Below are 16,726 nucleotides of genomic sequence, written 5' to 3' on the forward strand. Positions count from 1 at the left end.
ACCCCTTTATTTTCAGGTGCAAACATCACCAGGCATCAGAACCGGCACCGGGAACAGGAGCGAGGCCGAGTCGCGGAAGCTCGGCCGCAGGGGCAGCACCGTGCGTGTCTGCGCGGCGCCTTTCCGCGGGTCACAGGCTGATCCAGCGCTTGCGCTCCCCACGCGGGCCGCCGACCGCCCCCACTCCCGCCAGCCCCGACCCCTCCCCCGGCGCGGCGCTCGTCCTGCTTCCGCCACGCCCGCCATGGCGACGGCGGCGGCCCGCTCCTGGCCCCGCCTCCCGGGACGCCGCGCAGGTCACCTGACGCGGCTGCGGGCTGAGAAGACACAAGAGCCGTCGCTGTCGCCACAGTCGGAACCGTCTCAGCCACCGCCTGGAGCCGCCGGGACTCTCCACCTCGCCGCCCCCGCCCAGCCTGCCGCGCCATGCCGTCGGAGAAAACCTTCAAACAGCGCCGAACCTTCGGTGGGTGCCGCGGGGCCGGCCGCTGACGGAGGGTCGGGGGCCTGAGGGGCCGAGGCGGTGGGGCCGGCCCTGGCGGAGGGGCTCCGGAGAGGGCGGACGGGCCGAGGTGCCGAGGGCTGAGGGGCTGAGCCAGGCTGAGGCGGGGGCTGCGGGAGGGCCGGGCCCGGGCGGCCGAAGGGCCGAGGCGGGGGCCTGACTGGCCGAGGGCTGCCGGGCCCAGGGGACTGCGGGCCCGAGGGGCCGGAGTGCGGGGGCCGAGGGGCCGAGGGCGCACTGGCGCGGAGCTGCTGAATCACCTTTTGGCCCCGGGAGGCCGGGCGGGTGGTGGGCTCGGGGCCCGTCAGCCCTCCAGCCCTGGGGTGTTAGGTCCCCAGGACGAGACGAGCGCGAGCCGCGCAGGGGGTGTCCTCCTTGTAGGGGAGGCTGGCCCGGGCGTCGGGCTGGGACAGGTTCTCCGAAGTGGTGGCAGCGGGGGTGCAAGGCAGTCGTCTTCTGGTGCGTCGTCCGGGTGACACCTGGTCCCTTTACGCGTCAGGCCCTCCGTGGAGAGGAGTGACTCCGAGGCCGCGCCTCCTCACGCCTGCCCCTTCCCCTGCAGCCCCGCGTGGCCGGGACGTCTTGGTCCTATTTGTGGCACAAGAGCTAGGGTGGGTGGCTCTTCTAACCGGCGGGCGACAGCATTCTTTGAGAGCAGCGGCGAATCCGTTCTCTCCCAGTTCAGGCTAGAATCCCCACTTAGCTTGCTGGCATTTGGTTGAAACTGGAGGTGACACCATCACAATATTTACTCCTCCACAAAACCCATGGGAAGGAAGTGATTGGTGCTCCCTTTAAGCAAGACAGTTCTGCAGTAACAACGTGGCCTCCTTGCATATCGCCGTGTAGGGCTTGTTTATCTCAGCCCTGGAAGGCCAGGTGGAGTAGGGCGGCACCAGCGTTCCTTCCTGCTCTAATCTTTAAGAGCTTGAGCAGTAAGTATCGCTTTCGTCTACTTTTGTCTAGTTTCCTGGAGTCTAGAAAAGCCGAGCATTCACTTGAGCTAGGATATGGTTTTGTAGATCTCGTTATTGATAATTGTTTCTTGTGCCTTGGAAGCTCCAGTAGATGAAATTCACGCTGACCTGTGGAGCATATCCTTTCAGCCTCTTGAAGCGGTTGGTTAGCAAAACTTAGACGTGTCTTTTTTTTTTTTAAAGAAATTTTCTCTTTAGTGACTTTCATGAACTCAAGTTGATACTCATGAATATTGCTTACTTTTTATGCAGCCATGAGAACAGCATTTAGAGCAGATTTGCCGTTGTATCTGGCTTCTGTCCTTACAGACTCTGGCATTGAAAGCTAACTGGGGACATTTGTATGGGATAGATGCCCATTTTCTCATGACCAATACTATAGTTACTTTCTTTTTGCTTAGAGTATTTTTAGGTTATCTAGAAAAATCACTTAAGAAGAGTAGGTGGTAAGAGTAGGAAAGGTGAGGAATAACTAGAATAAAAGTGAGAATAAATGAGAATAAAATAGCGAATTAGAAGGAATTCCCCTGGTGCCTGTGGCCTTGAGGGTAGACCAGCAGGTATGCCTCATTTTTTTCTCCATTAGTGTATTTGTGGAGTTTCCTCTTTGTTCACCTTTACTCCCACTCCTCCTTTTTTTCTCCCTGGTCTCCTGACTCTGATTCTTTTTTTTCTACTTTTATTGAGAAATGACATTCATCACTGTATAAATTTAAGGTATTCAGCATGATGGCTTGGTTTACATATATTGTGAAATGATTACCATAATAGGTTCAGCTAACATGCATCTTCTCATAGATAAAATAAAAAAGGAAAATTTTCTCCTTGTGAAGAGAACTCCTAGGATTAACCCCGTCCCCCCCTTTTTTTAAAAGCGCTCTTTAATAGTCATTTTGCAGGGCTTCCCTGGTGGCGCAGTGGTTAACAATCCGCCTGCCAATGCAGGGGACACAGGTTCGAGCCCTGGTCCAGGAGGATCCCACATGTCGCGGAGCAGCTAAGCCTGTGCGCCACAACTACTGAGGCTGCGCTCTAGAGCCTGTGACCCACAACTACTGAGCTCACGTGCCACAACTACTGAGGCCCGCGTGCCTAGAGCCTGTGTCCATAACAAGAAGCCACCACAGTGAGAAGCCCGCACACCTCAACAAAGAGTAGCCCCTGCTCGCCGCAACTAGAGAAAGCCCACGTACGGCAATGAAGACCCAACACAGCCAAATAAATAAAAATAATTTTTTAAAAAATAGTCATTTTGCAGAAAAATATCACATCATTTAATGGCTACTGCCTTTCCTTGCTACTGATTATGGTAATCAGCACTGACAATTTTCAGAGATTTGTAACACAGTAAATGAGGGAAATAAGTTGTTTGGAGATACCTTTTTTTTTTTTTTTTTTTGCGGTATGTGGGCCTCTTACTGTTGTGGCCTCTCTCGTTGCGGAGCACAGGCTCCAGACGCGCAGGCTCAGTGGCCATGGCTCACGGGGCCAGCCGCTCCGCGGCATGTGGGGTCCTCCCGGACCGGGGCACGAACCCGCATCCCCTGCATCGGCAGGCAGACTCTCAACCACTGCGCCACCAGGGAAGCCCTGGAGATACCTTTTTTGTTTTTTTTTTGTTTTTTTTTGTTTTTTTTTTTCTTTAGCGGTACGCGGGCCTCTCACTGTTGTGGCCTCTCCCGTTGCGGAGCACAGGCCCGGACGCGCAGGCTCAGCGGCCATGGCTCACGGGCCCAGCCACTCCGCAGCATGTGGGATCTTCCCAGACCGGGGCACGAACCCATGTCCTCTGCATCGGCAGGCAAACTCTCAACCACTGCGCCACCAGGGAAGCCCCGGAGATACCTTTTTTATAGACACTAAGACCAGCCCCAGTTAGCTTGAACAGTACTGTTCCCAAGTGAGTGAGTTTAGGTTAATTAAAAATTGAGTATATCTCTGCTGTGATATATTCTACAAGGGTTAAAAGGGTTGAGATGAATCTTAGGGCTCGCCCAAAACAACCACTTACTTTTGTGGCCAAAGAAACTGGGTGGGGCCCTGAGAGGTGGAAATCATGGTCCACCTAGTGGCAGAGTCTGGACTTGTACCCTTCTGATAGGAATTCTGTCCTCCAGTAGGTAGCCATCATTTCCAGTACATGAAGTGGGCCAACACTCTGAGTCAAGAGGCAATAGTGTTTCCCTACAAATGGTTTGAAAATTTTTATCAACTTCAGAAGTTGTATTTGAGCAAACATTTTTGGATTCAGTCTTCTCAAATGTCATAATCTCACTCCATTTTCTTCTAGGGTTGCCCTAGTTTAATAACACATCTGTCTCCTAGACATCATTTTGCTGAGATTCAATGTTAAACCTAGATCTTAAGCTTCACCATCAATAACAAAAGGTCTGCATGTCTCGGAAGTTCATGTGATGGTCTAGAATAAATAGCTCCAGCTATGTAACAGGGAGACTGGAGAAGGAGATTTATGCCAACACCTAGGTAACACTCCCGGCTCTTAAGCTGTGTCACTCACTGATGGGTGGGATTTTATGTTTTTTATTTATAGGCGTATTGGGGAAAATATTTATGGTTCCACTTCAGTGAACTAAATCCTGGAAAATATATGTAAGCCTTACTTTAAATGCCCTAGGGAATCTATCTCAAAGCATCTTTGCAAATAAGACACCTTAGACTCCTAGTTTCTATTTTTGTAAGGCTTATAAGCGGTCTTAGAGACAGGAAGAGGAATCTGGGGAAGTATATCATCCATGTACAAGCCTGAGCCCTGGGGAATACAGACATGACTAGAGCTGGATCCCTGACCGCCAGGGGCAGTCTGTTGAGAAAGGCAAATGATAAACAGATCATCACAACATTAAGAAAATAATTGAGTAAAAGAAGTGCTCTCCTGTGCCTTTGATCCAGTGGCGTTGGTAATGCTTTTGTTAAATATACTGTTGGCTTCTAAAAACAGCCTTCTATTCAGAGTTAGGCCTCAGCATATACCATATTTATTTAATCACTCTGGGCTCACCACTGGATTTTCATTACAACTGGCCAGGATGCTAAAGACATTCCTGCAGGACTTTGGTACTACTCTTTTCACCTTAGGGAAGTCACTTGTCTTCCTCTGTTGTCTCACCTTTAATGAAAATAATCATTTTTGCCTTCCTTTTTGGATCAAATTTGGGGGATAAATCAAGATAAAACTTTTGACGCTGTAGTTTGACTTTGAAGCCCCACATTTACAGCCCATTTTATTTTTTCCTGCTCCACTCACCAAAATAAACCTGTTTTCCTTGCATAAAAAATTCTCTCCCCCTTATGCCTGAATGATTCCTTGAACCTTTTAAATTTTTTTGGAAGAGCTTTTAAATGTGAAACATTTCGGGGTGTATTAAACTTACTATTTATTGGCTACAGTGAATTAATTAAATTGTGATTTCCGCTTGCTTGTGAAATCTACTCTGACAAGATGGAGGTTTTTGTTGTGAAGATGGCTGATAGCTAAGTGTAGATGGTAGAGCGTCTTTTCTGGGGTAGCACAGACATAGGGACAGGTCTTAGGGCTGAGAGAAATGCTGAAGTATCCATGACACTCCTAGAAATAGAGCGGGGTTCTAAGGATGATAGAAAGGAAAACTCTTCCTTTGTGTCCCCTCTACTCTGCAGTACTCCATAAACACTGCGGCTCACTTCTGACACCAGACAAGCAATTCAGCTAGTTGTCATCCAGTTTAACTCAATTCTAGCGCTACCTGGTGATAGCCTCAGATCCAGCAGGTTAAGGGCTCCGTCCCACCTGACAGCCCCCCCCGCCCCCCACCAAAGGCTAATTGCAAGTACAGGTCCTTGCTCTGACTAGCTATAAATCAGTTTCACAAGACCACCTTGTGTTTGATTAAATTACTAGAGTGGCTCCCAGAGCTCAGGAAAAGCCTTTAATTACTAGATTATCAGATTATTGCAAAGGATATTAAAGCATAGCAGGTGAACAGCTGAATGAAGAGATACATGGGGTAAGGTACGGAAGAGTGCTGAGCACAGGAGCTTCTGTCTCCATGGAGTTTGGTGATTGCACTCTCCTGCCACCTGGAAGCCCTCCAGACCCTTTTACTGTAAATAAGTTCGTTTGTATTATTTTTTAGATTTTACATGTGATACCATATATGATATTTGTCTTTCTCTGTCTGACTTACTATGATAATCTCTAGGTCCATCCATGTTGTTGCAAGTGGCATTATTTCCTTTTTTTTTTTTTTTTTGCGGTACGCGGGCCTCTCACTGCTGTGGCCTCTCCCGCTGCGGAGCACAGGCTCAGCGGCCATGGCTCACGGGCCCAGCCGCTCCGCGGCATGTGGGATCCTCCCGGACCGGGGCACGAACCTGTGTCCCCTGCATCGGCAGGCGGACTCCCAACCACTGCGCCACCAGGGAAGCCCCTCATTTTTTATTTAATAACACCTAGCATTTATTAAGCATTTACTATGTGCCAGATATTTGCAAGGGGCGTACCAACATTCTCACTGAATCTTTTTTCTTTTCTATTATGGTTTATTACAGAATATTGAATATAGTTCCCTGTGCTATAAAATAGGACCTTGTTGTTTATCCATTCTGTATATAGTAGTTTGCATCTGTTTGTCCCAAACTCCCAATCCAGCACTCCCCACCCTGGTCCGCCTTGGCAACCAGAAGTCTGTTCTCTACGTCTGTTAGTCTATTTCTGTTTCATAGATAAATTCATTTGTGTCATATTTTAGACTCCATGTACAACTGATATCATATGGTGTTTGTCTTTCTCTTTCTGACTTATTTCGCTTTGTATGATAATCTCTAGGTCCATCCACGTAGCTGCAAATGGCATTATTTCATTCTTTTTGGCTGAGTAGTATTCCATTGTATGTATGTAATACATCTTCTTTATCCATTCCTCTGTTGATGGACATTTAGGTTGCTTCCATGCCTTGGTTATTGTGAATAGTGCCGCTGTGAACATAGGGGTACATGTATCTTTTTGAGTTAGAGTTTTCTTTGGATATATGCCCAGGAGTGGAATTGCTGGATCATATGGTAGCTCTATTTGTAGCTTTTTGAGGAACCTCCGTGCTGTTCTCTATAGCAGCTGCACCAGCTAACATTCCCACCAACAGTGTAGGAAGGTTCCCTTTTCTCCACACCCTCTCCAGCATTTGTTATTTGTAGACTTTTTTTTTTTTTTTTTTTTGTGGTACACGGGCCTCTCACTGTTGTGGCCTCTCCCGTTGCGGAGCACAGGCTCTGGATGCGCAGGCTCAGCGGCCATGGCTCATGGGCCTAGCTGCTCCGCGGCATGTGGGATCTTCCCGGACCAAGGCACAAACCCGCATTCCCTGCATTGGCGGGCGGACTCTCAACCACTGTGCCACCAGGGAAGCCCTATTTGTAGACTTTTTGATGATGGCCATTCTGATGGGTGTGAGGTGATACCTCATTGTAGTTTTGATTTGCATTTCCCTAATAATTAGTGATGTTGAGCATCTTTTTATGTGCCTATTGGATGTCTTCGTGGATGTCTTCTTTGGAGAAATGTCTATTTAGGTCTTCTGCCCATTTTTTGATTGGGTTCTTCGTTTTGTTGAGTTGTATGACCTGTTTGTGTATTTTGGAAATTAAGCCCTTGTCGGTCGCATCATTTGCAAGTATTTTCTCCCATTCTGTAGGTTGTCTTTTCGGTTCTTTTTTAATGTTTCCTTTGCTGTGCAAAAGCTTGTAAGTTTGATTAGGTCCCATTGTTTATTTTTGCTTTTATTTTTATTGCCTCGGGAGACTGACCTATGAAAACATTGCAGTGATCTATGTCAAAGAATGTTTTACCTCTGCTTTCTTCTAGCTAGGAGTTTTATGGTTGTCCTCTCTTACATTTAGGTCTTTAAGCCATTTTGAGTTTATTTTTGTGTGTAGTGTGAAGGTGTGTTCTAACTTCATTGATTTACATGCAGCTGTCCCACTTTCCCAGAACCACTTGCTGAAGAGACTGTCATTTTTCCATTGTATATTCTTGCCTCCTTTGTTGAAGATTAATTGACCATAGGCGTGTGGGTTTATTTCTGGGCTCTCTGCTCTGTTCCGTTGATCCATATGTCTGCTTTTGTGCCAGTACCACACTTTTGGTTACTGTAGCTTTGTAGTATTGTCTGAGGTCTAGGAGGGTTATGCCTCCTGCTTTGCTCTTTTTCCTCAGGATTGCTTTGGCAATTCTGGGTCTTTTATGGTTCCGTATAAACTTTAGGATTATTTGTTCTAGTTCTGTGAAAAATATCATGGGTAATTTGATAGGGATCACATTAAATCTGTATATCGCTTTGTGTAGTATGGCCACTTTAACAATATTTTTCCAGGGACTTCCCTGGCAGTCCAGTGGTTAAGACTCTGCCCTTCCAATACAGGGGGTGCACATTCAGTCCCTGGTCAGGGAACTAAGATCCCACATGCTGTGCAGCCAAAAAAAACCAAACACCAATATTCTTCCAATCAAAGGGCATGGGATATCTGTTTCTTTGAATCATCTTTAATTTCTTTTATTAATGTTTTATAGTTCTCAGTGTATAACTCTTTCACCTCCTTGGTCAGCTTTATTCCTAAGGTGTGTTTTGTTCTGTTTTGTTTTTTTTTCTGGCTGCGTTGGGTCTTTGTTGCCGCGCACAGGCTTTCTCTAGTTGTGGCGAGCGGGGGCTCCTCTTCGTTGCAGCATGTGGGCTTATTGCGGTGGCTTCTCTTGTTGCAGAGCACGGGTTCTAGGTACATGGGCTCGGTAGTTGCGGTGCACGGGCTTAGTTGCACTGCGGCATGTGGGATCTTCCCAGACCAGGGCTCGAACGCGTGTCTCCTGCATTGGCAGGCAGATTCTTAACCTCTGAGTCACCAGGAAAGTCCCTGGTGTGATTTTAAAAGGTAGTTTTTTTTACATTCCCTTTCTGATATCTCATTGTTAATGTAAAGAAATGCAACCAATTTCTGTATGTTAATCTTGTATACCAACCTTTGCCAGGTATGAAGTGTTAGTGTTTTGTTTCTCTCAGTTCTAGGGAAGATGTCTTTACTGCTTTGCTCTGCCACAGCTAAGGACAGGTGGATTCAGATATGGAAGTCACCAGGTAAAAATGCAGGAAAGAAGCTGCATTTTTGGCCCTTAATAATGCCTGTGTTTCTTCCTTTCCTTTGCAGAACAAAGAGTAGAAGATGTCCGACTTATCCGAGAGCAGCATCCTACCAAAATCCCGGTAGGTAGTCTCTGTCTCAGTTGTTATTAATGTACGCGGGAAAGAGCACGGCTTAAATACAACTTTAGGACAGTGCTGCTATGTGCGACTGACGGGTTTCTTTTTTTAATTTATATTTATTTATTTTTTATTTGTTTGATTATTTATTTATTTTTGGCTGCATTGGGTCTTCATTGCTGCACACAGGCTTTCTCTAGTTGCGGTGATGGGGGGCTGCTCTTCGTTAAGGTGTGCAGGCTTCTCATGCGGTGGCTTCTCTTGTTGTGGAGCACAGGCTCTAGGCACACAGGCTCAGTACCTGTGGTGCACGGGCTTAGTTGCTCCGTGGCACGTGGGATCTTCCTGGACTGGGGATCAAACCCGTGTCCCCTGCCTTGGCAGGCAGATTCTTAACCACTGCACCACCAGGGAAGTCCCTACCTGATGGGTTTCTATAGGAATCCTCAGCTATGCAAATGGTGTGTCAGTTTCATGACCTAGAATGGAGATACCTTAATCTACAGTTTAATCTAATCACATTCTGTTTCCTCCTAAGTCTGAGTTTACTGTGTTAATGTTACACACTTCACAAATCAAGGGTATTTTACTTGTGGGGGAAGGGATAGAGGGGCTAGATCTGTTGGTATTTTATCAGTGAAAGTTGGTATCCACCCTCTTTTGAAGCAAGCAGAGACTACTGCTGTGGGAAAATCAGTAGCCCTCAAGATTTAAATGTGACGGCGCATTCTAGGCTGCCTGACTTTGATGCCCCAGAGAAAGAAGTCTCTCCTTATATTTTATTTCTTTGCAGGATTGAGGAAAGATGCTGCTCCTGTGATGTGTAGGGACCTCAGATGCTTATTGCTGTGCCCAGCCAACAGTGTCCTGTGTGCCCTGGATCCTTTGGTGGTGGACCTTAAATAGGTTTCTGCTGAGGCACTAGGTCTAGAGAGAAATGGTCAAGGAGCTTTTGGCTTCAGACAGTGGCTGAGTTCAGGCCTTAGGTTCAAGGTTGCTAAGTGATCTTGGGCTCATTACTAAAATTCTGAGAGGAGCTGCCATATCCTCATCTATACAATGGGAAGAGAATCCACCCATGTGGTTGGAAAATTTTGCATAATTCTGGGGACATGCTTGTTACCTCTTACAGACCACTTCCAAAGAAACTCCACTGCTAAATTCTGCAGAAGCTTTCATGGTTGGCTTTCTGATTGATCATCTCATACCAAAGTGGGGGAAAAGAAGATGGGAAGATCAGTGGGGCTGGGGTTGTGAGGTGCACAGAAGGGAGAATAGGATGGGTCTGCTCAGCAGTGTCGTGACTGTAGGATTCTGTAGTTAGAAGATATGTTTCTTGGACTGGTTGGAAATTTCAGTCTGTCTTCACACTCAGGGCCAACATACGGCCTGGGGATGAGGCTTCTGGGTAATTTCCTTTTCAAGGTTTTTCTTCACTTTTGAGTACCTGCTGTGTCTCTTTGCTAGCAGGTACTCGTCAGTCACTGGAGACAAACAGCCAGCCCAACAGTCTGCCAGTATTTGTTCCATAGCCTCCTTCTGAAATGTGAATGTCTGCATATATCTACAGTCATCTTTTCTGCTAGTAGTTTTAGGTTTTTTACAGAAGTCACATTCATACTTGTAGATACCATGTTCTGAACACACCTCAGAGATAAAGCTATTGATCTTACCAGGGAGGGTGACGACAGCTTGACCTGGCCTTACACAGAACCTCATGTAGGCCCCGTGCAGTGCAACAATATACATACAAGCATTTTTCCCTCTTCTGAAGATTTTCCATTCCTATCTTACAACTTCTCATTGTCATGACAGGGTAAAGAATTGCTCTACGTGGAGAAGGATGTCTCTGGTGCTCAGTAAACAGGTAGTATTGAGGCTCAAGGGCAGTCACCAGTTTGCTGTCAGAGACTACATAAAGTGGCTTAGAACTAGAAAAAATTTTTTCCTTTATGGAAAGGAGGAAGCATGGCAAGGAGCTAATGGATTTATTTCAAGTCATAATGTGGAACTATTTTTGTTCCCTGCAGAGTTCATCAAGGATATTTTATCAAAATGGCAGGATCTTCGAGACTTCTGCAAAAAAAAAAAAAAAGTATCTCCAGACCAGCTAATCATGGTCTCTGCTTCTCAAATATTTACTTAGGATTTGAGTCTATTACCAGAGTTAAGATCTTACTTACGCTTTTAATAAAAGTTTTATTAAAAGACTCTCGTCATGTCACAGGAAATGGTGATGTAGAACTGGCATAGATTCAGATCTTTACACTTAGAGCTGGTACCCAGCATCTCTGCTGTTATAAGGCTTGGGGTCTTTTTCTGACTAGGTAGTATATTTTCATGGTTCCAAATACCAGAATTTATAGCAAAGTTTCTTTCCCCACCTCAGGGCTACCTTGCCCCTCCCTGACGGCAGACATGTTGGCTCGTGCACCATATTTCGTAAGGAACAGAAGTGCTGTTTTAAACCCCGTTTTGGCGTGTGCCAGCTACAACATAGGACGTATCTTACCGGTTTTTCTTTGTTAACGGCTATTTTTAAATCACTTTTCTGGCTTCTTTTCTAGGTAATAATAGAACGATACAAAGGTGAGAAGCAGCTTCCAGTCCTGGATAAAACAAAGTTCCTGGTGCCTGATCATGTCAACATGAGTGAGCTCATCAAGATAATTAGGTATTTTATCATCTTTTTACTTTATTTCTTTGGGTAACTTCTCATTCTTTATCAGGCTTACAGATAAATCTTCAGTCTAGCTCTGATAAAAATCTATGCAACTTAATAAAACTGTAAGACATTTCACTTCTGAGTTTTTCTATTTCTTACCTGCTGGATCTCAAGTCCCTTCTGATCCTTTCATCATAACATCTATGTAGATGTCTCTTAATCAGAAAAGTTTTATGTAGGAAAATAAGTTAAGAGAATTAGACGTGGTCCAATGGTAATAAATTGCATCAGCTTAGATCTTAGTTTGTAAATTATATTTTGAACTATTTTTATCACATTAGACACTGGTGGCTACTCAGATAGCATACTAGTTTTAAAACTGGCCTCAGGACTTCCCTGGTGGCGCAGTGGTTAAGAATCCGCCTGCCAATGCAGGGGACACGGGTTCAAGCCCTGGTCCGGGAAGATCCCACATGCCGTGGAGCAACTAAGCCCATTCACCACAACTACTGAGCCCGCGCTCTGGAGCCCACGAGCCACAACTACTGAAGCCCGCGTGCCTAGAGCCCGTGCTCCGCAACAAGAGAAGCCAACACAGTGAGAAGCCCTGCGCACCACAACAAAGACCCAACGCAGCCAAAAACAAATAAATAATTAATTAGCAAAATAAATAAATAAAACTGGCCTCAGGAAAGTAGTAAGAATGATCTAGCAAGGATTATCATTAATACTTACCATGCATATAGTCGTAGAAAACATCCTGTGTCTTATGAGAAGAAACATTCAAGTCATCGTAAGGCATATATTTCATTTTGCCAAAAGCAGCATTTACAAAATCTTTGTACTTTTTTTTTTTTTTTTTTTTTGGCGGTACGCTTTTTTTTTTTGCGGGCCTCTCACTGCTGTGGGCTCTCCCGTTGCGGAGCACAGGCTCCGGACGTGCAGGCTCAGCGGCCATGGCTCACGGGCCCAGCCGCTCCGCGGCACGTGGGATCTTCCCGGACCGGGGCACGAACCCATTTCCCCTGCATCGGCAGGTGGACTCTCAACCACTGCGCCACCAGGGAAGCCCAAAATCTTTATACTTTTATATTGATCCAGGGTGGGTGATATTTTTTACACATTCTCCCTAGGTATTGATGTATCAGTATTTCTTAACGTTTTCTTTCAACAGAAGGCGCTTACAGCTCAACGCTAATCAAGCCTTCTTCCTGTTAGTGAATGGACATAGCATGGTGAGTGTGTCCACGCCAATTTGTGAAGTGTATGAAAGCGAGAAGGATGAAGATGGATTCCTGTATATGGTATACGCCTCTCAGGAGACTTTTGGAATGAAATTGTCTGTGTAAGACTAAAAGAAAATGTGTCTGTTCTAGAATTTAAACCCTTACCAAGGAATAAAAAAGGGATGTTACCAACTGAGATTGATCAGTTCACCTAATCACAGATCATCAAAACAGTAGTAGTGTTCCTGCCTAGGAGTTTTTAGCAAGTTGTTTTTTTGTACTTCAGGCAGAAAAGCTGGGCTCCAAATGAGCACATTCAGCTTTGGGAAACTTCATTATTTAACCTAGGCTGTCTTGTTTTCACATTTAGAAGTTTAAAAATAAAATACTTTGCATTCTAAGTTGCCAATAAAATAGACCTTCAAGTTATTTTAATGTTTTTCCCCCAAAAGGAACTTGCAATTTGAGCATTCAGAGAGACATTCAGTCTTCTCTCTAGAGAAGAGAACCTGCCAGCTTTTTATAGAAGGGTTTCTACTCAACTAGAGAGATCTCCTTAAGAGGATCTTTAAGCCTAAATTGTCAGGCATAGCCAACCCCCACCCCCAGCCCATTTGCCATAATAGCTGGCAGAAAGCAGGGTGGACGCGAGTGTATAGGAAATAAGAAAGCTGAGCTGCTGTCCAGGGTTCCTGATTGCTAATAAGCGTATTTCACATCAGTGCTCTTGTCATAAAGTTTTCATTTGGTTTGTTCTCTAGGCAGTAACGCAGAAAAATACCACTGCTCAACAGGAACCTTGAATAATTTATAATTTTGGTCAAGTTTCTCAAAAGACCTAGAGAAAGAGAATGACATTTTTTTTTTGTTTTGAATATTCTCTTAAGAGCTCAAAATAGTGCCTGCTTTGGTAAATAAACAAGCAGTTCCATGGGTTTCATTCTTCGGGACAAAGGTAGAAAGCTACAGGATCCTGAAACAAAAAGCATTAAAATTCAGATACACCTCCTCGACCTTTTGGCTTAAAGCTGTAGATGATCCGTGTTTTATGTTACGTATGTGACTAAAATATGTTATTAAGTATCTTTAAGGGTATTTCAGTTATCACAGTTAGGTCAAGCAGTCCTCAGAATTCCCCCACTCCATGTGCATGTCAGTTTTGAAAATAGCAAAAGGAAACATGTTCTTCACAGATATTAATGTCAAACGTTAAGCATTTTCAGAGTCCTACTAGAATAAATAACCAGTGCTTCCTACTACCTGCATGGGGTTCACTATGTACTGTTTTTGTGAGAGCTGTCGCAGAAGGCTCACAGGCCCCCTTGAGACTGTACAGTGGCAGGTCGCCATTAACCCTTGTGCATTTAGACGTGTGTGTGGACAACTTGTATCAGTGAGTGGCAGTTACTTATCGTAACTGAGGAAGAAAAAGCAACATTACCGCATATGGGCCCTCAACCCCGATCAACTACTCTTCCCGATGCATGCATCTGTCCACGTGGCTAACTTTTAATATGTATATTTTTACATTATGTAAATTCTTAATTAGCCTGTCTTGTTTAGATTGTATACATCATTATATCTGACATTCTTGTAACTACTATGTGACCGATAAGATTCCTTTAAGAAACTATGCTTTTTAAAGACAAAAGTACCACGCTGAGAGGGGTGACTTACTTATATCCCACATTAGTGGGTGGTTACCCTATTTATAGGATCTTTAAAACAAGTACATTTTTAACGAACTAAGGTGAATAAAGGCACAACTAAAAACTGTCATCAAAGTTCAGTTTAATGGATTAGCATTTGAGACTTGCAGTCTATACCATCCACAGCCAAGTGGGTCATATCCTTTCCAATGAGGAGTGCTGAGGCTGGTTTCACTGTGCCAGGGTGGAGGGACACCCACCTCTGAAGGTCTCTGCCTTGTCATAAGCGCCTCGCTCGCATTGGTCAAGGTCCTGACTGACTTCAAAAAACTCAATTCTCTTAAAGGTACAGATGTGCCACAAAGTACGGGGAGACGGGATGGGGGAGCGACCTAGGTGTTTTGTGGAAACAGGCACTTGAAAACCTGATCTAAATGAACAAACGTGTAACACGAAAAGTACTGAGAGTGTGGGGGGCGTTGTGCGGCACATGGGACCTGAGGTGGCCGTGTGGGGAGCCGCGTACAGTACAAACAGCAGATGCGCACATGCCCTCCACCCTCAGAGGCCCTGGAAGTGACCAAACAGAGGGGCTGCTAGCAGGTGCCAGGAGTGGCCAGCTGTGTCACCTGATGCTACTTACCTGACAGGGGCCCTGACTAGTCCGAGAACCGTGTGCACGTTTTCCTCCGGGTGACGACAGGTCTGACGACAAGACCAAGAGAAAATGGGGACTCCTGCTGGGGAAAAAGCCCCAGAATTCTCCCTCTGGGGCCTGGCACTGCTCAGGACAGCACCGTAGTCCTGGGCGAGCACAGCACCAGCCCAAGTCCAGAGAGGACGTGGCCTTAGGTGGCAGGGCACATTCATCATGAGTTTGGAAACGTCCAAATGATACTTGATCTAGTAATGCTAATAACCTTGATTGTTCACGGGTACCTGAGAGCTGGAACATCTTTAATCCAACCCCAAATCAATTCACATTTCTATTCACAGCAAGGACATTTTTTAAACACCTAGGAAACGTGACAGAAAATGGATTTAAGACCAGGTGTCCCTTTTGCAAGGCTGGGAAGAAGGCGGAAAGGTCAGACTCCCTAGTTTGGAGGATCGTGATGTGAAAGGCTGTGCGCTTCATACTCTATGAGACAAAGACCTAATAAAAAGAGACTGCTCTTTCTTTTTTTTAATTTTTATTTTCAGTACATTAAATTGACTCATAAAAACATTCTAAAAATGTACAATTTTTCCTTTTTAACAAAGTATAATAAAACATAAAAACCCCAAAAACAGAATACTTGACATTTACAATTCAAAATCAAATTAGCAGAATATTAAATATTTACAAAACTATATCTTTTAAAAATATTTATAAAGTTACATGCAATTTTGTAGAATTGACATAAAAGAATGGCTCAAAAATGGGAGAATTTTCCTTCATTCCTAAAAAGAAAATATGTCCAATAGAAGCTGGGAAGATTCTTGAGTGTACACGAGGTCTTCAGTTTCAGTACCAAAGCCTGTCTTTGTGCATCTAAGAACTTTACGCATGTGAGGGGCTTCTTAACACCGGGGTGACCTGGCAGGCGCACCCCTCCCTCCAATAACAGTGTAGTAACATTGACCTTTGGCCTCAACCAGCACAGTACATAGTTTGCGAGTGTTGATTAAAGATAACTCACTTTGATTCAGAACCTCGGGGCTTTTCAGTAATGGAGCCTCTTCAGAACCCATGGCTTTAAATGTCCCCTGCCTCATTCATTGGGAGTCATCTGCACTTTGGAAAGGACGGCCAACCCGCTCAGGTTCCACAGGCCCATCCACTGGGACGGGTGGTCGAGCTGAGCAGGGTCAGGGTTTCCCTTACAACCTTTAAGACTTCAACACGTTACGCCATCAGTTATCAGTGTGTAAAACTAGCAAGGCATCAAATAAGCCACCACGGAAGCAGGAGGAGTGACAACGACAGGGAGCGAGGAGGGCGTGGCCCACTTCCTGCTCAGCAAGTGCTCACTAGCAACACTGCAGTGAGTGGACAGATGCAAGCCTCGGTCAGCCTGTGCTCAAACAGGAACGCATTACAGCTGCATAATGTCAGGCAAAGTTACTACCCGCTATGCATCGCCATACGTAGTGTGCCGTGTAACTAGCTAGGTGGACTTCTTGCGATAAAGGACCTAGAATTCTAAATAGTGAATTAAAATACTGAACCTACTAACTACTGTATTAACAAGCTGACTCGTGTAATTTTTTGGAGATTATAAATGATGCTGGTTTTTTAAAATACCCAATCACATGTCTGCTTTCAAGAAAATAGCTTTTTCTTTATTATTCTAAGTGCTAGCTCCCATTTTCTCAGTGCTCTTTAGCAATTAGAAGTTTTTAACATTTATACACTTTCCAATGTTCAATATAATCATAAAATAAAAATTAGAAAATAAGGTAGAAAATTGAGTGTTCTGC

At 45.0% G+C, this 16,726-nt stretch overlaps 1 protein-coding gene across 1 annotated transcript; it reads left to right on the top strand.

Annotated features, from left to right (window-relative positions):
- The first annotated feature begins 309 nt into the window (after positions 1-309).
- MAP1LC3B (microtubule associated protein 1 light chain 3 beta) lies at positions 310-14,398 on the top strand. The gene is made up of 4 exons (XM_067721396.1): positions 310-466; positions 8,671-8,726; positions 11,291-11,397; positions 12,563-14,398. Exons 1-4 carry the CDS (start codon positions 427-429, stop codon positions 12,735-12,737), a joined length of 378 nt encoding a protein of 125 aa, XP_067577497.1. The 5' UTR covers positions 310-426; the 3' UTR covers positions 12,738-14,398.
- The last annotated feature ends 2,328 nt before the right edge of the window (positions 14,399-16,726 follow it).

The sequence above is a fragment of the Pseudorca crassidens genome, chromosome 20 (assembly GCF_039906515.1).
Source record: "Pseudorca crassidens isolate mPseCra1 chromosome 20, mPseCra1.hap1, whole genome shotgun sequence".
NCBI lineage: Eukaryota > Metazoa > Chordata > Mammalia > Artiodactyla > Delphinidae > Pseudorca > Pseudorca crassidens.